Source organism: Rhineura floridana, chromosome 9, assembly GCF_030035675.1.
Source record: "Rhineura floridana isolate rRhiFlo1 chromosome 9, rRhiFlo1.hap2, whole genome shotgun sequence".
In the NCBI taxonomy this organism is placed as follows: Eukaryota; Metazoa; Chordata; class Lepidosauria; order Squamata; family Rhineuridae; genus Rhineura; species Rhineura floridana.
Window position 1 is genome coordinate 8,247,164 of NC_084488.1, and position 21,066 is coordinate 8,268,229.

General features: G+C 38.5%; 1 protein-coding gene across 12 annotated transcripts in view; it reads right to left on the reverse strand.

Annotated features, from left to right (window-relative positions):
* The window catches only part of LCORL (ligand dependent nuclear receptor corepressor like), a 125,026-nt gene that overhangs the window by 39,061 nt on the left and 64,899 nt on the right, over window positions 1-21,066 (reverse strand). For 10 of the 12 annotated variants that reach the window (XR_009757832.1, XM_061584140.1, XM_061584146.1 and 7 more), the window contains one exon: window positions 6,778-6,865. Coding sequence is in view for 11 of the 12 variants with exons in the window: in XM_061584140.1 (XP_061440124.1) it covers window positions 6,778-6,865 (88 nt within the window). In the remaining variant the exon portion in view is untranslated. Of the gene's footprint in view, window positions 1-1,329; window positions 5,519-6,777; window positions 6,866-21,066 lie in introns of those variants that run through there. The other 2 variants (XM_061584147.1, XM_061584148.1) reach the window with 2 other exon arrangements.

Sequence of the window (21,066 nt, forward strand, 5' to 3'; positions counted from 1 at the left end):
TAGATTAGCATGAAAGCAGTCATCCACTTCTATGATGTAAATAATCTTGCAAGCACATGTATGCATTAAAATGTTTTAACTGATATGAATTTTTTCAGAGCTCTCCACTTCAAATATTTTTGTCAATCCTTAACTATGGAATTGCACATAGTGCCTTGCTTCTTGTTATTAGGACACAAAGACTGGCACAGGAAGAACTTTAAAAATATAAATTTAAAGGTATGATTCCTATCAGTGAAAAAGACTGTAGAGAATGAATCAAAAGGCAGTACACACATACACCTTGGAAGAAATATATAAAACATACATGGACTAGTTTAGCTTTCCTGCTGAATTTTCTATACTACTCCTCACTGCACATCTAGTGGCCGTGCATAAATTATCCTACATATTTAACAGTATTTTATTTTTGTTTTGATACTGAAGGGAAAATTGCAAAACATTTTACTGCTAGTTCTATGCACTTTATTTTTCCAAGTGGCACAAAAAAGTTATAAAACTATTGGGTGGCTTTAAATGGGCATTTAAAAGGGCACAGTAGAGTAATATGTATTTCTTAATAGGTGTACAACTAAATGCATACATTATGAAATACTGGAAATTGAAACTGATATAAAAGTGAATTATCACGTTTTCCAGATGAAAACTGGCAGAACATTTTCATTACTCATTTATACTGCTATCACCCCTTCACCCTAACAAACCATGGGCAAAACAAAATAATCAGTAAGTTCTCCTCCACACATTCCATTTAAATAAATGGAATCTGTGCAAAAAGACAGTGCCCTATTTATGAAATATATTGCCTTGTAACAATTATTGTTTTTGTTCTGTGTGTAAAAAGTGCTGTTGTAACTTCACTCTTATTACACCAATATAATCTTGCCCATGGATTAAATCAAATGAGTCAACAAAAAGTATGTTTTTTCTTTTTACTGAATGAACAAATCAATGACACATCAGTTTTGTAAATTTATGTGCAAAAGCATTGAAGTGCTTTACTAAAAATTACAACATAGAAACACATTAACAAATTCATACAATCAGATTTAGAAATATAACAACACAAAGAGGAAACAGAATTACAGTACATTTACAACACAAGACAAATACATGGAATTCATTAGAAAATATTGTAATAAATAATTCATGAATTATAGTGCAATTGATTTATGCATAAATAGAACTAATTGCCTAGAAATCAGTTATTAACAAAATCTGTCAAAAATCAAGGCAGCCACAGAGTTTTACTAAATTACTGCAACAATGGAAATACTGCAATTAAAAAAAAACACAAATACAGGTATTTGTACTGTAAACAACTAAAAAAAATCAGTATCACTAAAGTTAATATACAATTTAATTTAATATAAAATAGTCATTAGCTACCAGAAATGGTTTAAACAACTTTACTGAGCAGTAGTTCTAAAAACAGAGGCACTGTTTTTTAATATAAAATACTTGAGAAACATTCAAATAAGTAGAAAGCATGTAGGGCTTGCTTTCATCTTCATTTAAAAGTCTGCTGATATATGTATTTTCAGAAACTTGTCAATTTCTAAGTAGCGTCTGGTAAATGAATTTTAAAAGTACTTCAAAATTATAATTTAAACAACCTTTTAAATGAATACATTAGGGATGGATAAGGGGAGTCTATGTAATTCCCTGCTTTTCCTCAGTTGTATAATCAAAGGTTCAGCCCATTCATTAGAAATAATTACGTTTCTTTTTTAAAACTTACAGGTTGAGCATTATCTACAAACTATCAAAAAATATTTTAATATACTATTTCTGACCAAAAATAAATACAAGTACTAAAATGCTGAAAATTAATATTACATACAAAACTACCACCGTTAAAGTCAATAGCAAAATGATCCCTGATTTTATGAATCCTGATACTTTTTGGTCAGGCCACCTTTTAAAATGATATTAAAAGTGTACTGTAATGTCTTTGATATACATCTCTGACAAAAATCTAGAATTGTCTGAAAAATAAAAAAAAGCTGAGATACAACAAGTTGTGCATCAGTGAGAAAGCCAATTTTCTCCTTGCAGCTACATCCCCCTCCCATGCCACAACACACACAGACCCAGAAGCTCAACTGATCATCAGAAACTGATTTTCAGGGGGTCAAGGAGCTGCAGCAGGAAGGATGGAAAAACTCTGGTGTACGTGGAACACTGCATGCACCCTTTGAATCCCAGCCTATGTATTAAGCAGTAAACTAAAAGTCCCAATAGCTCTGCAAGTAAAATGTTCTAGAAAAAGACAGTAAAATCTGTAATCTTGTTTTCTACAGGGGAAAGATACAAGAAATAAACAATTCTAATCCTGACAAAAATATGGCTTCATTCTTTAAAATTAAAGATGACCTTGATATCTGATGTTTGATGGTCTCTTATCTAATACAGAATTTTGTTTTTAATTTTCTAATATGCAATAGAGCTGAAGAAGATTCAGCACATAAGAGACCAGTTTTGTTATATTTATTTTATATGTAACTCCAATTCTGAAAATATCAGTAAGAAAGGGCTGATTCCCTCTCTAGTTTATTATGGAATGCTACCAACTGAGGTGAATAGCGTACTCTAAAGAGTGATTGCATGTGAATTCAGATGCTATAATTCACAGAATCTAAATAATATTATCTCACACAAAATGTTGGTTAGAATGTGTTTAGTCACACACACGTGGAAATTGTAAGCTTTCCCATAAAAATCTAGTTTTTCAATAAAAAGTCCATGGACATCTTTATTCATATAGATATGATTTGATAGTACACCCAAGTTACATAGCATACAAAATCCAATGGCTATGATCCTCCCCTAAGTGAGCACATTGCACACACACATCGGAATTCCATTAGGGCTCAAAAGAAACTCTCTTGCTCTGCTTCCTCTCCAGCACGTGTACATGCAGAGGTAGTGCAGTGGACAGTTTTCAGGAACTAGATGTGTGTGTGCCTCTCATATGTCCATCTAGCTCTCCTCCAACTTGGTCAAGTTACACAAGCTCTGGAGCTTGCATAATTTGACTGAGCAAGTACAGGGATATGGTGCACACAGAGCTCTCATTCCCGACTGCCTTGGTATGCTGCCTGCATGTTTGATGGGAGAGGGGAGTGGAGAAAGATGAACCTATGAACATTATGGGATTCTCTTTGGAGGGAAGGATCATTCCCAATATGAATACTTTGATGTTCATTTAAAACATTTAAACTGTAGTCTAAAGGTAACTGGTCCTCTGAGATTCTATGAAAAGTCATATATTTAAAATGAACTGCCCAGCTTCCAAACAGTAAATATACAAATAATCTCTAGTACTGAAGGTTCAAAACAGTTTCACTGTTTTATATCTGTAATTCTATAAGACCCTGAACTGCAAATTTGGTTATTAGCAAAGTGATGATGTATCGGCCCACCAAAATGAAAACCTGATGTTCATTTTGATAAACTAAAAAAGTTTTGAAATGTTACAGCAGCAACTACATTACTGTTACAGTGAGGTTTTTCAATAGGAGTGTTACACAATCCTTAAATAAATGTAAGTAGTCATAACACCAACTAACTAACCAGCACACTTAAACCAAAATAACCATTCTCAAGCTCATTCTGTGCACATTATGAACATGCTCTAATCTGCATTCCAACTTTCATCTTTAACCCTTCCAAGTTAGCTTATTTTCCACACTAAAGGAAAACAGTTACTTTTATGCCTTTAGTATTCCATCTTATTTAATCATTCTATAGCTACACTAAATTTGTCAGTTTTCACAAGTATATACTGTATTTTGTAAACACCAATTTCTTGCTAAACCAACAATAAAATTAAAAGAACCCAGTTTTATACCTAACACACGCTTTTTAAAATGAAACGTTTTATCTATATCAGATGTTTAGCTTTTATGTAGTTTCTCTTCCATAGAAAAATCTATATTCAACTAATACTTCACGTGAGTTTCCAAGTTAAGAAACTAGAGCTGGCCTCTACACTTCCCTTGATTTGTATATTTTCAGCTACTTGCAGCTTCTGAAAATATTCCGAGGCATAAATGTCTTCAAAGCATTAATTATGTATTTACTTAATAAGATGGATTATTGAATGGCTAGGGTCACTCTTTATCAGTAAAAAATGTTTCACATGACAAATACATGTTATTCCAAACATTTTATGCTATTGACTACTAAATAAAACCTGAATCTTTTCACTTATTTGTACAAGGATTATATTAAATACAAACTATCACAATTGTGATTGATTCTATCATTTTGTCCACAGTGAAAACCCTGAATAAAATTATTCTTCAAAAGGCATGTATGTGGTTTCTGAACTGTAAAATTTCTTGTCTTCTGCCTAAGTGAACATTTGTGTTTCTCATGTGTGTACGTTTACACACAGGCACGCACGCACGCACACATACACACAGGCACACAAACACACACACTCTCATGCACACACAGACAAGTTTCTAACAAACGAAACTATATAGGCTTGCTGCTATTTTTGCAGGTGCCAGTCCCTGAATCTGTTATGTTAAACAACCCAGTGTCTGGTAATCGGAGTTTCTTCTTCGGCGGAGTCTTCAGCGTTCCAGATCTTTCTTTAACTTTGTATTCTAAAGTGCTGTGAGGTACCCCATATATTCCTTGTGCTTTGGAAACACTCATTTTTCCACTCATTACCATTGCAATAGCTTCTTCCATTATTTCATGATCATACTGTCGGTAGCGGCCACGTTTTTTCCTTGGCTGTTTATTATCCTTGCGATCTAAACCATCTTCAGTGGATTCAGAAGTGCCATCAACAATTCCATTCTTAGTATTAAGACACAAAGGAGAGAGGTCCCCATGCAGAAAGTAGGAGTCAACACTTGACTGAGTTACAGATGCAGAACATTCAAATTTGTTCTGTTTTGGGAGTATATTTTTCAGTTTTTGAAGAGCTGATCCTTCTAAGACTGATGAGGTTTTGGAAACATGGTACATAACATCCAGAAGTCCAGCACTATCAGGCTGCTGTTTGGGCACAGCACTGATTCTCAGCTGAGGAATTTTTAATTGTACAGTTGGAGCTGATGTTTCATATTGTACACTTTCATTTTTTTCTTTAAACTGAGTGACCATTCTTTGTAGAGTTAACTGATGGAGGTAACTGGAAGCTGTTGGGAATCTTAATTCTGAGGTTTCAAGTAGACTGAGTTTACTTTTTTCTGTGCGCTCTGTCTGAGCTTTCGCCCACAAGGCTACTTTTTGCAGCACTGCACAAGTTTCTTTACTGTCTTTGTAAGAATAACTGTCATTGAAATCTCGAGTTTTGTTTTTAAAGGGTGCAGGCTTTCCTGCTGGTAAGGCTTCTAAGTGGAGAAGTAAAGTTTTTTGAGGTATGCCATAAAGTATGCCTGCTTTATTTATGTCCAGTGCTCCGGACTGAATGTCTTTCAACGCTTTTGAGAGCAAACCATCTGCAAGCTCAGCACTTCTTTCCACATAGTCCTCTCTGTGTCTGTGGAGTCTCCTGGATGGATGGAATGAAACGATGGTGAACTGATGCATGAGAGACTCTCACACAGCTATGGAAGGGAAGGGTCCACTCCTTTATTATACTCCTTGCTTAGGTAACATCACTGCTTCTGACACTTTTAAGTCTTTGAGTTGTTGTAGCTATTGATTACCATAGCAAAAGCTACAGTTCTGGTAGGACCATGTGTCAAAAATGATACCCCAGCTTCTACAGCAGCCCTTCCAAGAACTTTAAATCCTAGCTCAGTATTTGATAACTTTCTCATCTGCTTGCAATTCCCTTTTGACAGATGCTTGCAGAATAACACTTAAAAACTTTTCTTTACACAATTTAACATCCATTGAATGCCCCCATCCAAAAGGAGTTTTGTTAGTAGAAACGTGACGTTACCGCTAAACAAGTAATAAAAGAGTCAACCCCCTCATAGAAATTTTGTTGCAACTACTAATGGACAACATCTAAGACATCCAACAAGTTTTTCAGTTTTACAATTAAGTCCTAATTGCTACTTATATGCTAATTTCTAATAAAATTATCTGATTTTCCCCAACATATATATGAAAAAACAAGCAATTTTAAAATATCAAGGAATAACTCTATTGGACTGTTAGTTGCTCTTCTAAAAAAAGCTTTGCAAAAAAGCACAAGTGACAAAAAGAGCCTGCTATGGAGGAAAGAATGCTAAAATTATAATGTATGTTATTTCACTATTATTTCAGTAAATAGTAAATTTCAGCACACTAAGCATCTATAAATAAAAGGGTATCTTAGCAGCATGACACTACCAGTAGAATCAAAATGCAAGAATGGCTATCAAGAGCTCTCTCTTTCATTAGGAAACAGTAAGAATATCAGGTGTTTTTTTAAAAAAAAACTTTTTACTAATTTAAGTAGTCTATTTAAGTGTGAATATTTTCCTTTGCCTCAATTAGAACACTTCCAAATCATGAAGAATAAATTTTCTTATGTAGCCTAGTTTCCTTATGTATCTAAGCATTCAGTTCACTTTTAGTAACATGAACTAAAGTTTGGTGATTGTTCTGATAACTTTTCTTTAACAGAAAAAAGTGAAAAACACAAAATGAAACATATGAGTTATATACAAACACACAATTATGAGTGAAACTGGCAAAAGCAAAATGTGTCAGTATACATTTTACAGAAATCAGTTACAAAAGAAATCTGTCTTCAGGTTTAAATCTTGTTTCCATTTATTATATTTAACATAACAAAATAATGCTTATTTTGCTTACCCAGACACAGAATTTTCAGAACATGATCCATCATTTGCTGACTGTCCCACACTTGTCTTCTTTGTAGAGAGATCTAGCACTCCATCCCCTATTGTAATAACAGAATTTGAGGATTATTTCAGAAATAGGTTTCCTTTGTAACAACAAAATTCATTTAAACGTTCCTTATGTTTGAACAGTTACGTCTAACCTGCCATAACATCAAAGTGCAATAGTTGGGTCACTGGGCTGCTATAGGTAAAATCCACCAATTTGTAGGTCTCATCGACTATAGGTTGCCAACATGGTTAATCCTTTGTTCCCCAGTTGCAACCCCCAAAATAATCCCTACTCTGATGCAGTTAGGCTTCGCTCCAACAGTAAGCATTCTTCAAGCCTAGTAGTTGCTTAGGGTGTGTGTGTGTGTGTGTGTGTGTGTGTGTGAGTGAGTGAGTGAGTGAGTGAGTGAGTGAGAGAGAGAGAGAGAGAGAGAGAGAGAGAGAGAGAGAGAGAGAGAGAGAGAGAGAGAGAGAGAGAGCTCTTCCTGGAGATTGCAGCTGGGGAGGGAGATCACTTCCCATTAGGTTTGACATGCCTGTGTGATTGTGGTGAGGTTGTGTGTGGTTAGTGCCCATTATAGTTTATCAGGTTTCCAAATGTGCTCATGGGCCCATAAAGGCTGGTGACCCCAGTACTAAATTTTAACTGTAGGAAGATTTTACACAGGAGAGCATTTAAGAGACACTTTTGGTCTTACCATGAAAAAGTCTTCTACACGAATATAAAGATGATCTCAGGTGATACTTGTGTGCCACCTTGTGATCAAAGGCAGAGTAACACATTAATTGATCTGCAGACTCCTCTAGGCCTCCATTATGTACAGAGGGCAGTTCTTTCTTGCCAAGCCAAAGAGAAAAGATAGCAAACAACAACAGTAGAAAGAAAGAACACACAAGCATTCTCTGATAGTAACATACATCCTGAGGGACGCTGAACATAGCTCAGATAGAGTGGCCCTGAGATCATCTTTACATGCACATGGAAGACCATTTCACAACAAGACCAAAGGTCTCTTCTCCTGTGCATGTAAGATGATCTCAGGTGGAACATACCAGAGCTGACCCACATAGGATGAGAATAAGAAACTTTAACCTGAACTGTTACCATCTAGAAAGAACTTGCTGTAGCACTCTTCTCCCAAATGCGGCATCTGCTAAAGTGTACATATTGATCCTATAATGCTTAATGAAAGTATTTGGCCTGGCCCAGGTAGCCACCTCAAATACCTCTTCAAGACAGGCATTGAGGAAAAGTCTGTGGTGGTAGCCCCTGATCTGGTGGAGTGAGCTAAAATTTTGGAGAGCAGTGTAAGATGCAGTGAATGGTAAACTAAGGCTATGCAGGTCTTGATCCACCCTGGTAAGGTGGAAGACAAAACTTTCTGCCCTAAGGCTGAGAGATGGAATGACACAAATAGAGCATCCAAACAGTGAAAGGGTTTGTTTCTGTCAATATAAATTTTTAACACCCTTCGCATGTCCAACAAATGCCAGGAAGGACAGAAGGATGAGAGAATGAATTCCTGCTGACAATGGAAAGTACTGAAATTTTAGGTCAAAAGGAAGGAATTGTGCAGAGTACCACTTTGTCTTTGTGAAAGGTACAGCATGATTTATCCACCGAGAGGGCCCCAAGTTTGGATACCCTCCAGTCCAAAGTGATTGCTATAAGGAACAAGAAAGTTGAAGGACAGTACTCTTAAGTGGGACTGATCAAAGTGGCTCAAAAGGAGATTGCTGCAACGCCATTAGCACCTTATGCAAGTCCCATGTTGGTAACCTGTATTGACTTGGTGGTGCAGATAAAGTGGCTCCTTTAAAGAAAGTGTTTCATGAATGGGTGCACTCCCAAGGGTGTCCCCGTATACTTGCAAAGAATAGATGACAGGGCTGAGGCTTCATGCTTTAAGATATGCAGATGAAGCCCCAAGGTGATGCCATCTTGGAGAAAAGCTAAGACATCCTTAATGTCCACTTTTAACGGAGTGATGTTTACGAGTACACCATGTAGAGAATACTCTCCAAGAGTTCTCGTAGATACGGAGAGTCGAAGATCACCAGGAGACCAGCACAGTAGAAATGACCAGAGACTTGCTGTCAATAATCTCTTGCTGTCAATGGCCAGACATGAAGATCAAACCACACTGGGTCTTGATGAATAAGTAGTCCTTCGGTTAGCAGATCTCTTCTGCAAGGCAACTTTCTTGGACAACCTGATGCTATGATGAAGATCTCTGAAAACCATGGTCTTCATGGCCAATAGGGAGCCACAAGACGGACCCTCACTCTCTTATCCTGGATATTGCAAAGAACTCTGGCAAGAAATTGGAGGGAAATGCATACAGTAGCCTCTGCGGCCACAGATTGGTGAGGGTGTCCACTGCTTCCACTGCCAGATCCACATACTGGGAGAAGACCCTCCTCACCTGGTAGTTCTGAAGGGATGGAAAGAGGTCCACATGGACCTTCCTGAAGCAAGAAATGATGACTTGGAACTCTTCTAGATGCAACTTCCGCTCCCCTTGTTAGAGATTTTGTTGGCAGAGCCAGCCTGCCTAGACATTGTCCTCCCCCCCTTCAGGTATTTCACCACCAGGGAGTCCAGGTATTGCTCGGCCCACACATCAGCTTGTGTGCCTCCCCCTAAAGGGCCTGTGACCATGTGCCCTCTGACGATTCATGTGAGCTTTTGTGGTCATGTCCATCCTGATTAGGACTGTGTGTTGATGAGTGAGTGGGAGAAAGCACTGCATTGCCCAAGGTTCTCAGAAAATTAATGGAAAGCAGAGATTCTTCTGGGGATCCCTACCCTGTGCCATCTGGCATTGGCAAACAGCCCCCCCCCCAACTTGACAGGCTGGTGTCCAAGATGAGAATCACCCAAGGATGATCTTGAAATGGCACCCCTTGTAAAGGTTGCCCTCTTGTAACCACCACAGCAGAGAAAGGTGGACAGAAAGAGGGATAGCTACTTGCAAGTGACATCTCACTGCAATGTTGTGTTGGAAAGGGACAAGTGCCCACTGTACAGCCCATGAGTGATGTCTTGCCCAAGGAGTAATTGAAATGATGTGACCTAGGACTAGGCTTAGGACTCTTGCTAGAGACAGGAGAGGAGGACACAAGAGTGTGGTGAACAGCCTTCTGAATCTTGAGGATCCATTCTGTGCAGAGTGAAACATACCCATTGACCATGTCCAAGACAGCCCCTAGGTGTAGGAGCATTCGAGAAGAATGGAGATTACTCTTTTCCTGACTGATGAGGAAACCAAAATCCTTCAGGCAGGTCAGTGTGACGTATAGATCCTCCCAAACCTTTGGGAGCAAGGTGACTGAAGTAGAAGATTGTCTAGATAGTGGTAGATGTGAACCCCCTGTAACTCCTGAGCCACCAGAGCGACCATGATGAACACCCTGGGGGCCAATGACAGGCCAAAAGGCATGGCCTTATATTGACAGTGAAGATCACCAATTATAAGTAACATCTGTCAGGACAGAAGATGGGAATGTGGAGGTATGCCCCCTTGAGGTCGATAGAGAATAGAAAGTCCCCCTCTCTCAAGGTCTTCCTGATAGATAAGAGCATCTACATCTGAACCTGTGATATTAGATGAAGCGGTTCAGATGTTTTAAGTCCAGTACAGCCCGTAATGATCCATCTTTCTTGGGTACTGTAAAGAAAATTGGGTATACTCCCAAGAACCTCTCCTTTGATGGAGTCAGTTCTATCACCAATATGTGTAGATGTTGAATGGTGTCCTGTACCCTGGCCCTTTTTGCTGGGTTGGAAGATAGAGAGGATGGAAGGAACTTCTGTGGGGAGGACAACAGAAATTCCAAGCGGAGACTGAGTTCCAGTGTCTGCAGGATCCAGTGGTCTGATGTAATCCATGTCCACAAAATCCTGTAGGTGACTCCCAACTGGAGGGAGGGTGGTGTCAGAATTGGTGCTTTTTGCCCCTAGCTTGGGTGCTGGAGGTGAACCTGCTGGCAAGGTGTTGCTGCCCTCTGCTGAAAGGTTGAGACCTATTCCAGAAAGAACAGGAAGTCCAAAAATCTCAGCTCCTACCTACAGTCTGGAGCCCTGAAAGTGTTGGTTAAACAAGTAGGGATAGAAGGGCCTTCGAAAGGGCCATTTATCTTCCTTTCTCTTTGAAGAAGGCAACACTTCTTGTCCTTGGACTCCACTCAAACTTTGTCCAATGCTGCATCTCCAAAGAGCTTGCCTCCTACATAAGGCTCTGAGGCAAAATTGTTGTGTGTAGTGACATCTGCTTCCCATTAGCACAGCCAAAGCAATCGCCTAATGTAGACTCCTGCTGTTAGTGCCCTAGCTGAGAATTGTGCTGCATCCATGCTCACATCTGCCATAGAAGCCACCACCCTAGATAGTTTAAGGACAGATTGGCGGAAATGAGTTGAATCCTGAGAAGGGTCCTCCAACAAATCCTCCATCCACAACAGAACTGCTCTAGCAAAAACAGAAGAAGCAGCCACGGCCCGCAACAACAGTGCACAGGCATCATGGAGTCTCCTCGGCCCCAAGTCCATTTTCTGGTCCAAGGCATCCTTTAGCTGCACATACAAATCCTTGAGGTTGAGAGAAGGATTCAAAAGACCAGATATGCGGGCATTTATAAGAGGAACTCTCAACTGATCCATCAAACTCTGCTCCAGCACATAAAACTTATTTGCTGCCGAGACAGATTTTTTACTTTGAAGAGGAGTGGAAAACTCAGCTTGGATAATTTTGAGTGAAGGAGAAGTTAGCTTCACCAGTCTGGATTTTGCATCTGTAATCACTCTGGATTCCATCGTCTTACACAGTAAGGTGAGTAAGTGACTGTCTTCGAACAGATGTGTGGAGACTTTCTCTTCAGATTCGGAAGCTCCACTCTATTCCTCCTCATCCAGGACAATGAGATCCGACTCAGGGTCCTCCCCTTCAGCCACTGGATCTTTAGTCAGGCGCTGAGCTCTGATCCCAGCAGCCCACCTCTGCTAAATATTATGAGGATCTGGAGAAACATGCCCATCTGTCTGAACAGGAGGCACCAACATCTGAGGGACAGCCACTGAGTGGATTGAAACAGGCCATGTTTGGGTGGAAGTCGCTTATAGCTAGGGAACTACTGCTGTCATATCCAGAGCGGTAGTAGGTTGCTGAGGTGCCACCCTAAGCCTGGGTTGCTGAGCCATCTGGGACAAAGCTTGCGGATGCCCAGCTGAATCTTTAGAGAGAGTTGTCAAAATAGTGTCCTTTAACTTTTGCAACATCAGGTCGGGTAACTGAAGTTGCACTGGTGGAGGTTTGAACTGTATAAAATTGAGCCGGAGAAAAATGCTATGAGCCATGGCTGATGTGCCATGCTTCAATCCATGCACACAGGGGGCAGAGTGGGTATGAAAAGAACTGGAAGGATGAGCCCTGAGATGCTCCTGGAAACCCCTAAACTCATCAGGGAGGACTGAAAAGAGAAAATGGCTCTGAGATCTGCTAAGGAGTGCCTTCCCTCTTCACTAGATACCACCTCTGAAGCTGATAGGTGCCCCCGGGCACTGGTCAGGGCATCCTCCCCCTGGCTCCTTTCAAAGCCCCATGGCTTGGTTCCCCTCTAGTGTGAAGGCCCTGAGGATTGAAAGACCCTAACATGGGCAATGTGAAGCTGGTAATAGACTCCATAGCCACCATGCCCACTGTCTCATTTTCTGCCAAAACACCCAGAGGAGGGGGGTTGGTGACTGCCTCTGTATGCTGAATTGACTGGTCCTGGGTAGAAGCCTCTGCAGCAGGAACTGCTGGCATTGATGGCAAGGGCTTGTGTTCTTCCCCCCAGGAACTATAGTTTTATCCTTAGTTTCCCCCATGGCCCTGTCTTTCAAGTGGTCTTTCCAAGAGGCCTGGCAGGACTAAAGGGCCTGGAGGGTCTGATGGGGGCCTTTTTTCTATTTTGTTCTCCGCTTCACCTTAAAACAAAAGCTAATGCTAGAGAAGCGGACAGCAGGCAAGAGTGGGTGAGTGGCAGGGACATGGAGGGCTGGAGAATCATAGGATTCACCACAGGCAAAGGCTGGGTCAAAGAAGGATGAGGAGAAACAGGGAAAGCTAAGAATGAAGGAATGTGAAGAGGCAGAAGTGGGGAAGCAGCTTTTTTGTTTTTGTTTTTAAACAAGAGACAGAGAAAACAAAAAGGGAAAGAGCAGGAATTCCCAGACAGGAACGAAGGACGCAGAAACACACAACTGAACCCAGGACTGAACCCTAGCAATAGGAGAAAGCGCAGAGATGGCCATGCTGATGAAAGACAGAATAAGAACTGTCCTCTCTACATATGGGAAGGCTAGAGGACTCTGCAAATCAATTAACGTATTATTATGACTTTGACCACAAGGTGGAACTCAAGTCCTATCTGAGATCATCTTACACACATGGGAGAAATATGAATCCCCAACCTGCAACCTGTAATGATACTGCCCATTCTACCATCTCAAGGGTAGATTAGGCTCAACTGATAGCCATTCCATGTAAGCCATGAGATTTAACCTTTCTGCCTTCAAGAAGATTAAAAAAAATTACTCCAACCACTTATGTTCCAACTTGGAACATATACTATGAGTAAATCATTATAATTAATTCATTAGATCTGAAAACCACTTGACAACATATTGTCAGATTCATAATTACATGACAGTGGTACAATGGTGTGTGGAATACTTTGCATGTTATATAAGCAGAGTGAAGTTTTATACATGGCTGTCACATCTGAGCTCACATTTTTGGATATGCCATGGTGTTTAACTTAGGAGAAATGTTGTCTCTTAGTACAGAAGCTCTAGGACATTATCCTTGATTATAGATCTTCAGAGGACACCTTTTGGCAGATAGCTACAGATACTCAGCTATTTCAAAGCAGCTCTAAAATTATTATTTATGAAAGGATTCATCTGGTCAGACAGTAATCTCCCTCAAATGTAAGATGTTTAATAATGGCTTGGAAACATCTATTAAATCCTGAATTTCAGTTCTGAAAAGATACTTCGTGGTATGTGCTATATTTATGTGGTTATATTTAATGAACAATTCTTGATAATTAGCCTTCAATTTCTGTAATACAGCAGAAATGTAGATTTTCCATTTAGGAGATCCTACTGTCTTTTTTGAAGGAAATGGTTGTGAAGAGAATTCTAAATTCTCCTGAGATTCAGTTAAGGGTGGTATCCAACATTCATATTCAGAATAGATCCAATGAAGTCAATGAGCTTAAGGAAGCTGTGACAAAATTACTTCATTGATTTCAGTGGGTCTACTCTGAGTATCAGTTAGCTGGATACAACCCTATGAGTTGTATTTAACTAACCCATACTTAGAGTACACCCAATTAAAATAATGAACCAAAGTTCATTAGATTGTTATGTCTTTTAACTTCCATGGGTCTACTCTGAGTAGGACTAGCACTGAATACCATCCAATATGTGTCATATACCTTTCTGACCAATATTTTCTGTATATAGTACTGTATTAGAATATACAGAAATAATATGAAAAAATTGAGAAAAAGGTTTTTGCAAAATAGTTAGATTCATTATTAATTATGTATCTTAAAGCAAAAGAGGAGACCAATGGTGCCCTGGAGTTTTTGCAGGACAAGATGCTTTCCTGACATTTCAGGAACATTTTGATTAATTTAGAAAAGGCAAACCAACACCACATAGTAGTAATATAAAAATATATGGGAGTTAAATCATGCATCAGAAGCCTCAATGGCTGAGCTGCAGAAAGTAAAACAGGAAAAGATCCTTATAGAGAAAGAAAAATAGGCTAGGGTAGAGCGAAAGAAACACCTGATCCATACGCTGGAACAGGATAGCACACAAAATCAACAATCTGCATCTCTAAGTCTAATAGACGGATTATACTTCTTACTCAAGAGACATTGAAGAAGGATAAAAGAGTTGGGTCTTAGAGATGCGCAACTCATGGAGATGAAAAAACAGTTAGCAGAAGCTATAAAAAGTCAATGAGGCTCAGATACTGCATAAAAACAATGTCAAAGATTAAACAGGAAGAGAAAGCAATCGCTGTGGATCTTTCAAAGTGTCAACAAGAAAGCCAGTGATTAAAAGATTTAATTAGACTTAAATCAACTATGATAGCCACAATGGATACAGGATGCTCCAAAACTCCAGTATTAAAGTCTCTCATGGATGAATCTTTGACCCAGCTGCCTCCTTATAAGATTGGTGAATATGATATAATAGATTCCATATTTAAGGAAGAAGAAAAAGGAGGAGACTACCTTTTAGAAATCCAGAATAAAAATCTGGAAAATAAACCATCCAGATGATTATTAAACCTGACCAAAATACCAAAATTGTCCAGGTGATTACTAAGCAATATCGTATAAAAACATCCAAAGAAATAGATCCCAAGATGAGCCCAAGATCCGAAGGGTAAACCACACAGATGGCTTAACCATAAGCCCAAGCTATGGCAAAATCCTTAGGACCTCTTAATGAAGGAGATTGCATTCTTGACTTGCACCATCAGAACCTGTCGAATATATTCTGTCTGTAGCAAATCTGACTATCCTAGCTAAAGAATGTAAAAAAGACCACCCAGGCTTTGCTGCTGCATTTGTGATGTTGTCCAGAGATGAGAAATCTTTACATTCTTGGTTCAGGAAATGTGCAGAACTTTTGCTGGGAAAAGTTAATTTTGGACATTTCTATAAGATTCAGCAATTGCCAGGACAAGCCACAGATTATATAGAATTAAAACGGACAGCAGCAGTTTTCACTGATATGGCAAAATTTAATGGAGATGAAGAATGGAATTTTGAAGACAGGTTAATCAGAGAGGAGTTAACAGATGGATTTTTACCACCAGTGCAAGCATTTGCTAGATTTAAATCTGGGGAGAAAGCTGGTGAGGATGCTCATAATGGAGATTCAATTTCTGAAATTACAAGAAAGGCCAGGCAAGCAGAAATAATGGCTACTAACTTGGGATGTGGAGAAATAACACAGGAAAAAGAAGGGACTCTGTCCCTTTGTTACCACTGATCAGAAATAAACCCAAACATTTGAAGTGGGAAAACTGCAATAAATTAAATTGCTCCAGAGAAAATGTTTCTTCATACTCTTATGGATAGAAGAAACCAGAGAAAGACCACATGACCTGGTTTACAGGGCAGACAAGAGAGGTCAAATGGAACTTGAATTATTATAAGATTCAAGTCCAAGATAAAAGTAAAAATAGAGACAAAACGTTTTCAGGCCAATATCGGATCTTGACATTTTAAAAACATTTAGGAGTGAAAATGTCTGAAATAGATGGAAAATCTATCTCCGTTCTCGTACACAAGCTGTTACAGTTGGTAAAACCAATCTCAACCCCTATGCCACACCTTGAAAACATGTGTCAACAAATTGCCTGCTACTAAGGGAACAGGCATCTAGCATAGTAATTGCCCATCATCTAAACATCTAATAAAAAGCAATTAAACAAGTAGCCTACATACAGAACATTTACATGAGAATCTGAAATATATCCTAATTTATGTTGACTTGGGTGTTAGAACCTTAGGTACCTCCAGTTCCTTTAGGTCCCTACTTCAAGAATTACCTGAAGCTAAAAGAATTTGATATTTGGGAGGCAGGTTTTGTTTTTGTTTTTTACTAGAGCTTTGGAAGGGTTTAAGGATGTCTATGATGCCTATAGCTCTTAATGAAGGCCAAAAGGGGTACAGGCAGGGCAGGTTTGTACCAGGCAGGGAATAATCTGGGAAGTGAGGTGAAAGATAAAAGGGAAATTAAATGTTGAGGACAGGAAAAGGGATTGCACGATAGTGAGGAGAAACAGGAGGCAGAGAGGAAATGCTGATGAGCATATTCAGTGGATATGAACAGGTATAGGAGGAAGAGGAGGAAGTTTCCCCATTTAGTGATTCCCCCGATGTAGATGTTGATAGGGATCTAGATTGGCATTTCATCTGAAAATATATTATGCATATCATAAATAGTTTTTCTGATGCTTCTAGGATTGTTTGAAAGGGTGCGTCACAGAGATATTGCTGGTGCTGCTGAAATAGTAAGAATGGGTGTATGTGGCCACAAAAGGATGAATGGAGTGGACTGAGATAATATGATTGGTCTGAAAGGGCAAGTGATCGAATATTCAATACTATGTGTTGCGATGAATCCACGTGATATATTCAAGAGCATATGCTGGTAATAAATGAGTTTATTTTAATTTTTTTTAAAAAAGGTTTTGCTTTGTTTGTTAAAATAGGGAAAGTAAATTAAAATCCTGATTACAAGAGCTATAGAATGTTTTGTGTCGGTTTTAGGCAAACTGAAACTATACCTTCCTCAAATGTTTGTAAAGGAAAAAAATAGAAGTGCATCCCCATCCCCCATTGCCCCCCCTTCACAAGATCTCAAACTTTAAAACAGACACTTCCCCCCCTCTTCTTATCATTCCCTTACATTTCTCAGCTCCAAGTGTTATTAAAAATAAAGGGTGTGTGTGGAGATTTCCAGAAATTGTCTTTTTCTGCTAAACTACTAGGCAGCCTAGCCTGATCTGTTGTGTCAAAGGATGTGAACTGTGTACATTTTAACTTCATCATTTTCTTTACATTATAATATATTTTGATTTTTGTTTGGGTTGGAAAAAAGGGCCAGAGTAAAAAAATTAAGTTAGGGAGAGTTGTAGGTACTTTCGTCCCCCCCCCCTTTTTTTTTCTAGTGGCATTATTCCAAGGCTTGAGTATTTAAGCAATACCATCAAATTTGGGGTATAAGGGTATAGGGAGAAAAATTAAATATAAATCATGTGCACATAGTTGTTATTTGTATATTGTCTGTTGCTTATTAAAGTTGTCTGTGCTTATTAAAGTTTGTTGGATTGGTTACAACTATTACGATTTTGAAGTAGTGGTACACTGGAGGGCCCCCCGATGGTCCCCTGTTGAAAGAAGCTCAGATACCAAAAGATAATTCAAATTGGGAGGAAATTTGCTCAAGGACATAGGTCCCTTGATTATTGTTAAATATAAAGGACAAAAATTGGACAATTTGGCTAAATTATAAATGGGAACAAAAACGGAATGGGAATTTTCCATTTGCTTCCCTAATTCTACTTTTCTGTGTTCTAACATATACGTTCCATGTTGTATGTATTTGTTCATTTGTCATAATATGCCCAATGGCCATAGGATTTTTCTTGTTTTTGAGCTCATAAAAGAATTGGATAATGATCATTATTTTACATATGAGACTGATCAGTTCTAAATTGCAAATTTTCCAGATAGGATTTTAACGAGTATTCAATTCAGCTACAGAATTTTATTTTTTAAAAAGTTTTGCTCATTTTCTTTGAACGTTTTATGGATTTCCTTTCATTACAAGGAGATCAGAAAGAAGAATTAATTTTAATTTTGGATCGCTCCATTCCTTCATAGTGCAGAGTCCAATTAGTAAAAATAAACAAGTAAATAAAAATCCTGCACAGGAAAGCACCATGGAATTTCTCTTAGGATTGCATTCTAAATTGCTGGTGATAGGAACCTCTGTCCTCTAAAATGATTAATAAATAAATAAATATATAATAGGACCCTCTTTATTTACAGAAGGAAGTGAATGAGAAAGTTTATTCATAAGTTTTCCATTTCACATTGGCAGCATACAGGAATGTGTAGCTAGTCTTGCTATGCTCGAGCATGAGTGGACAGGTAGGTAGAAAAGGTTTAAAGCATTCTGTTCATGCTTGTGGGTGTATTTGCAACATGACCACCACATTTCAATAAGACTGAACCAATGTTTACATACGTTAAGAATTTGCATCTGAGGTTTTCTGTTGCAAGCTCTTTCATTTTTCTTATGATTCTTTTGCACCATTCTTTTTCACAATTTACTTTCGAGCCATAACAGTGCTCAGTTCTGTGCTAATTTCTGCATAATGAAGTATGGGAGGGAGATGTACTATGGGAGGGATACATTTAGAGAGGGAGAAAATATAATTAAACTGTCCCAAATATGTGTTTTCTCAGTAAGGAGTAAAAATTGATAAAAGGGGAGAGATGAAAAACCTGCAAAACTGTTTGCCATGACAACAAAATCTCTTTTCTTTCAAGTTATCCAAATTCAAGTTTGCCTTATATTTCCTGTGGATATTAGATTACAGTGTTTGTTTGATTAGGTCTGTTGATTTTGGTATTTATTATGTTTCTGGTGTTATGCAGTTTATGGGAGGGGGCTGATTTACGTGTTCTGTAAGCATAAAAAGGGGAATAGAATAGAATGTATTTGCAGAATGAACATTATACCAGCTGACTTCAATGAAGATTCCAGAGGGGTCAATGCATTATATCAACCCACAGAAGAGACAAGAAAACCATTTGCTGACACCATATTAAAGGCAGCCAGAACTATTATATGGACTGTGCTATTCTGTTGGAATTTAGATGACAGATATGTATCATGCAGCTCAGAGCAATAGCTGTTGTGGAAAGGTGTACCAGGAAAGTTCAACAAAACCATGAAGGTGCAGGGCCAGAGGAAAAGAAGTTATCCACACTCAATAGGCATACAGTCCCTACTGTTATCTCATGTACCACTATGTTTCTACTTCCTAAGTGATTGTGCATGGAAAAAAGAAAAAATCCAGTTGTGTTGCAGGAGAACAATGACATCTAAGTTCACTGAATCTAACTGAATTGTTGCTTAAGTGGGCAAAAGTCCTAGAACCATCCTTGCTCTATTGCTACAAAGAAAAAAGAAGAAATGCTGTTCCAGTGCTGTTTGAAAATTGACTTTGATAAGGCTGATAAGACTGTTAAGATTCTATTATGAAACTGACTGTTATGATTTCAACTCCAGAATGTGGCCTATCAATAAGAACAGCAATTTCAGTTATGGCTAGCCGGGAATGGACTTTGATAATCTGTCATGAGTATCCCAGATAGCATCAACGGAACAGATGAAGAACAGATGAAGACTCCTAGAAACTTTGTTTATATATGAGGTTAATCACTGAATAATTAATTGATTAGTAATTTAGATAGGAGATGGTTTAGGTTTTTGCTTACAAAACATGCAAATGAGAACACATAAATTAAAAATGTTTAGGGATATTCATAAAGTTTGGGAATATTTGAAATCTGACAAGGGAAGTGTAATTAATATATATATATATATATATATATATATATATACAGATCATGAACTCATCGTATCGAGAATCAGAGTAAAGCTAAAGAAGAACAACAAAGCAATCATAATGCCAAAATACAATTTAAATAACATCCCAGAAGAACATAAAGATAAAATAAGCATCAGATTTGAGGCTTTAAACTTAGTTGACAGAGAACCAGAAGAACTATGGACTGAAGTCAGAGACATTATCAGGGAAGAATGCAAAAAGACAATACCTCTAGTTAAAAAGAGAGAAAGACCTCAATGGATGATGAAAGTAACTCTTAAAATGGTTAAAGAGAGAAGGAAAGCAAAAGCAAAAGCAAAAGGAGATAGAAACATGGTCAGAACCCTAAATGCAACAATATAGCGACTAGTACACAGGGACAAAGAAAACTATTACAATAGTTATTGTATAGAAATAGAAGAGGACAACAAAAAGGGAACAAAAGGCCTATTCCAAAGGATTAGAGAAATGAAAGGGAAATTTAAACCAGGGCTGTGGAGTCAGAGTCGTGAGCAATTTTGGGTGGAGTCGGAGTCGGTAGAAATGTACTGACTCTAACTCTGACTCCTTCATAAATGGTGAATGTATATTAACTAGTAATAACAAATTTACTGTAGTAAAATGGTAGCACAAGGCATTTCATCACCACCACGTGAATCCAGAGCTTGGAAAAGTTACTTTTTTGAACTACAACTCCCACAAGCCCAATCCCTGGGGCTGATGGGAGTTATAGTTTAAAAAAGTAACTTTTCCAAGCTCTGGATTCACGTGGTGGTGATGAAATGCCTTGTGCTACCATTTTACTACAGTAAATTTGTTATTACTAGTTAATATACATTCGCCATTTACGAAGGAGTTGGAATCGGACAGTAGAAAAATAGAGGAGTCGGAGTCGAAGGTCTGGCGTACCGACTCCACAGCCCTGATTTAAATCACAAGTAGGGAACTTGAATAATCAGCAGAGGAACACACTGACTGACCGAGATGAAATAAAAGGAAGATGGAAGCAATACACTGAAGAACTCTATAAAAGAGATGCCAGGATGA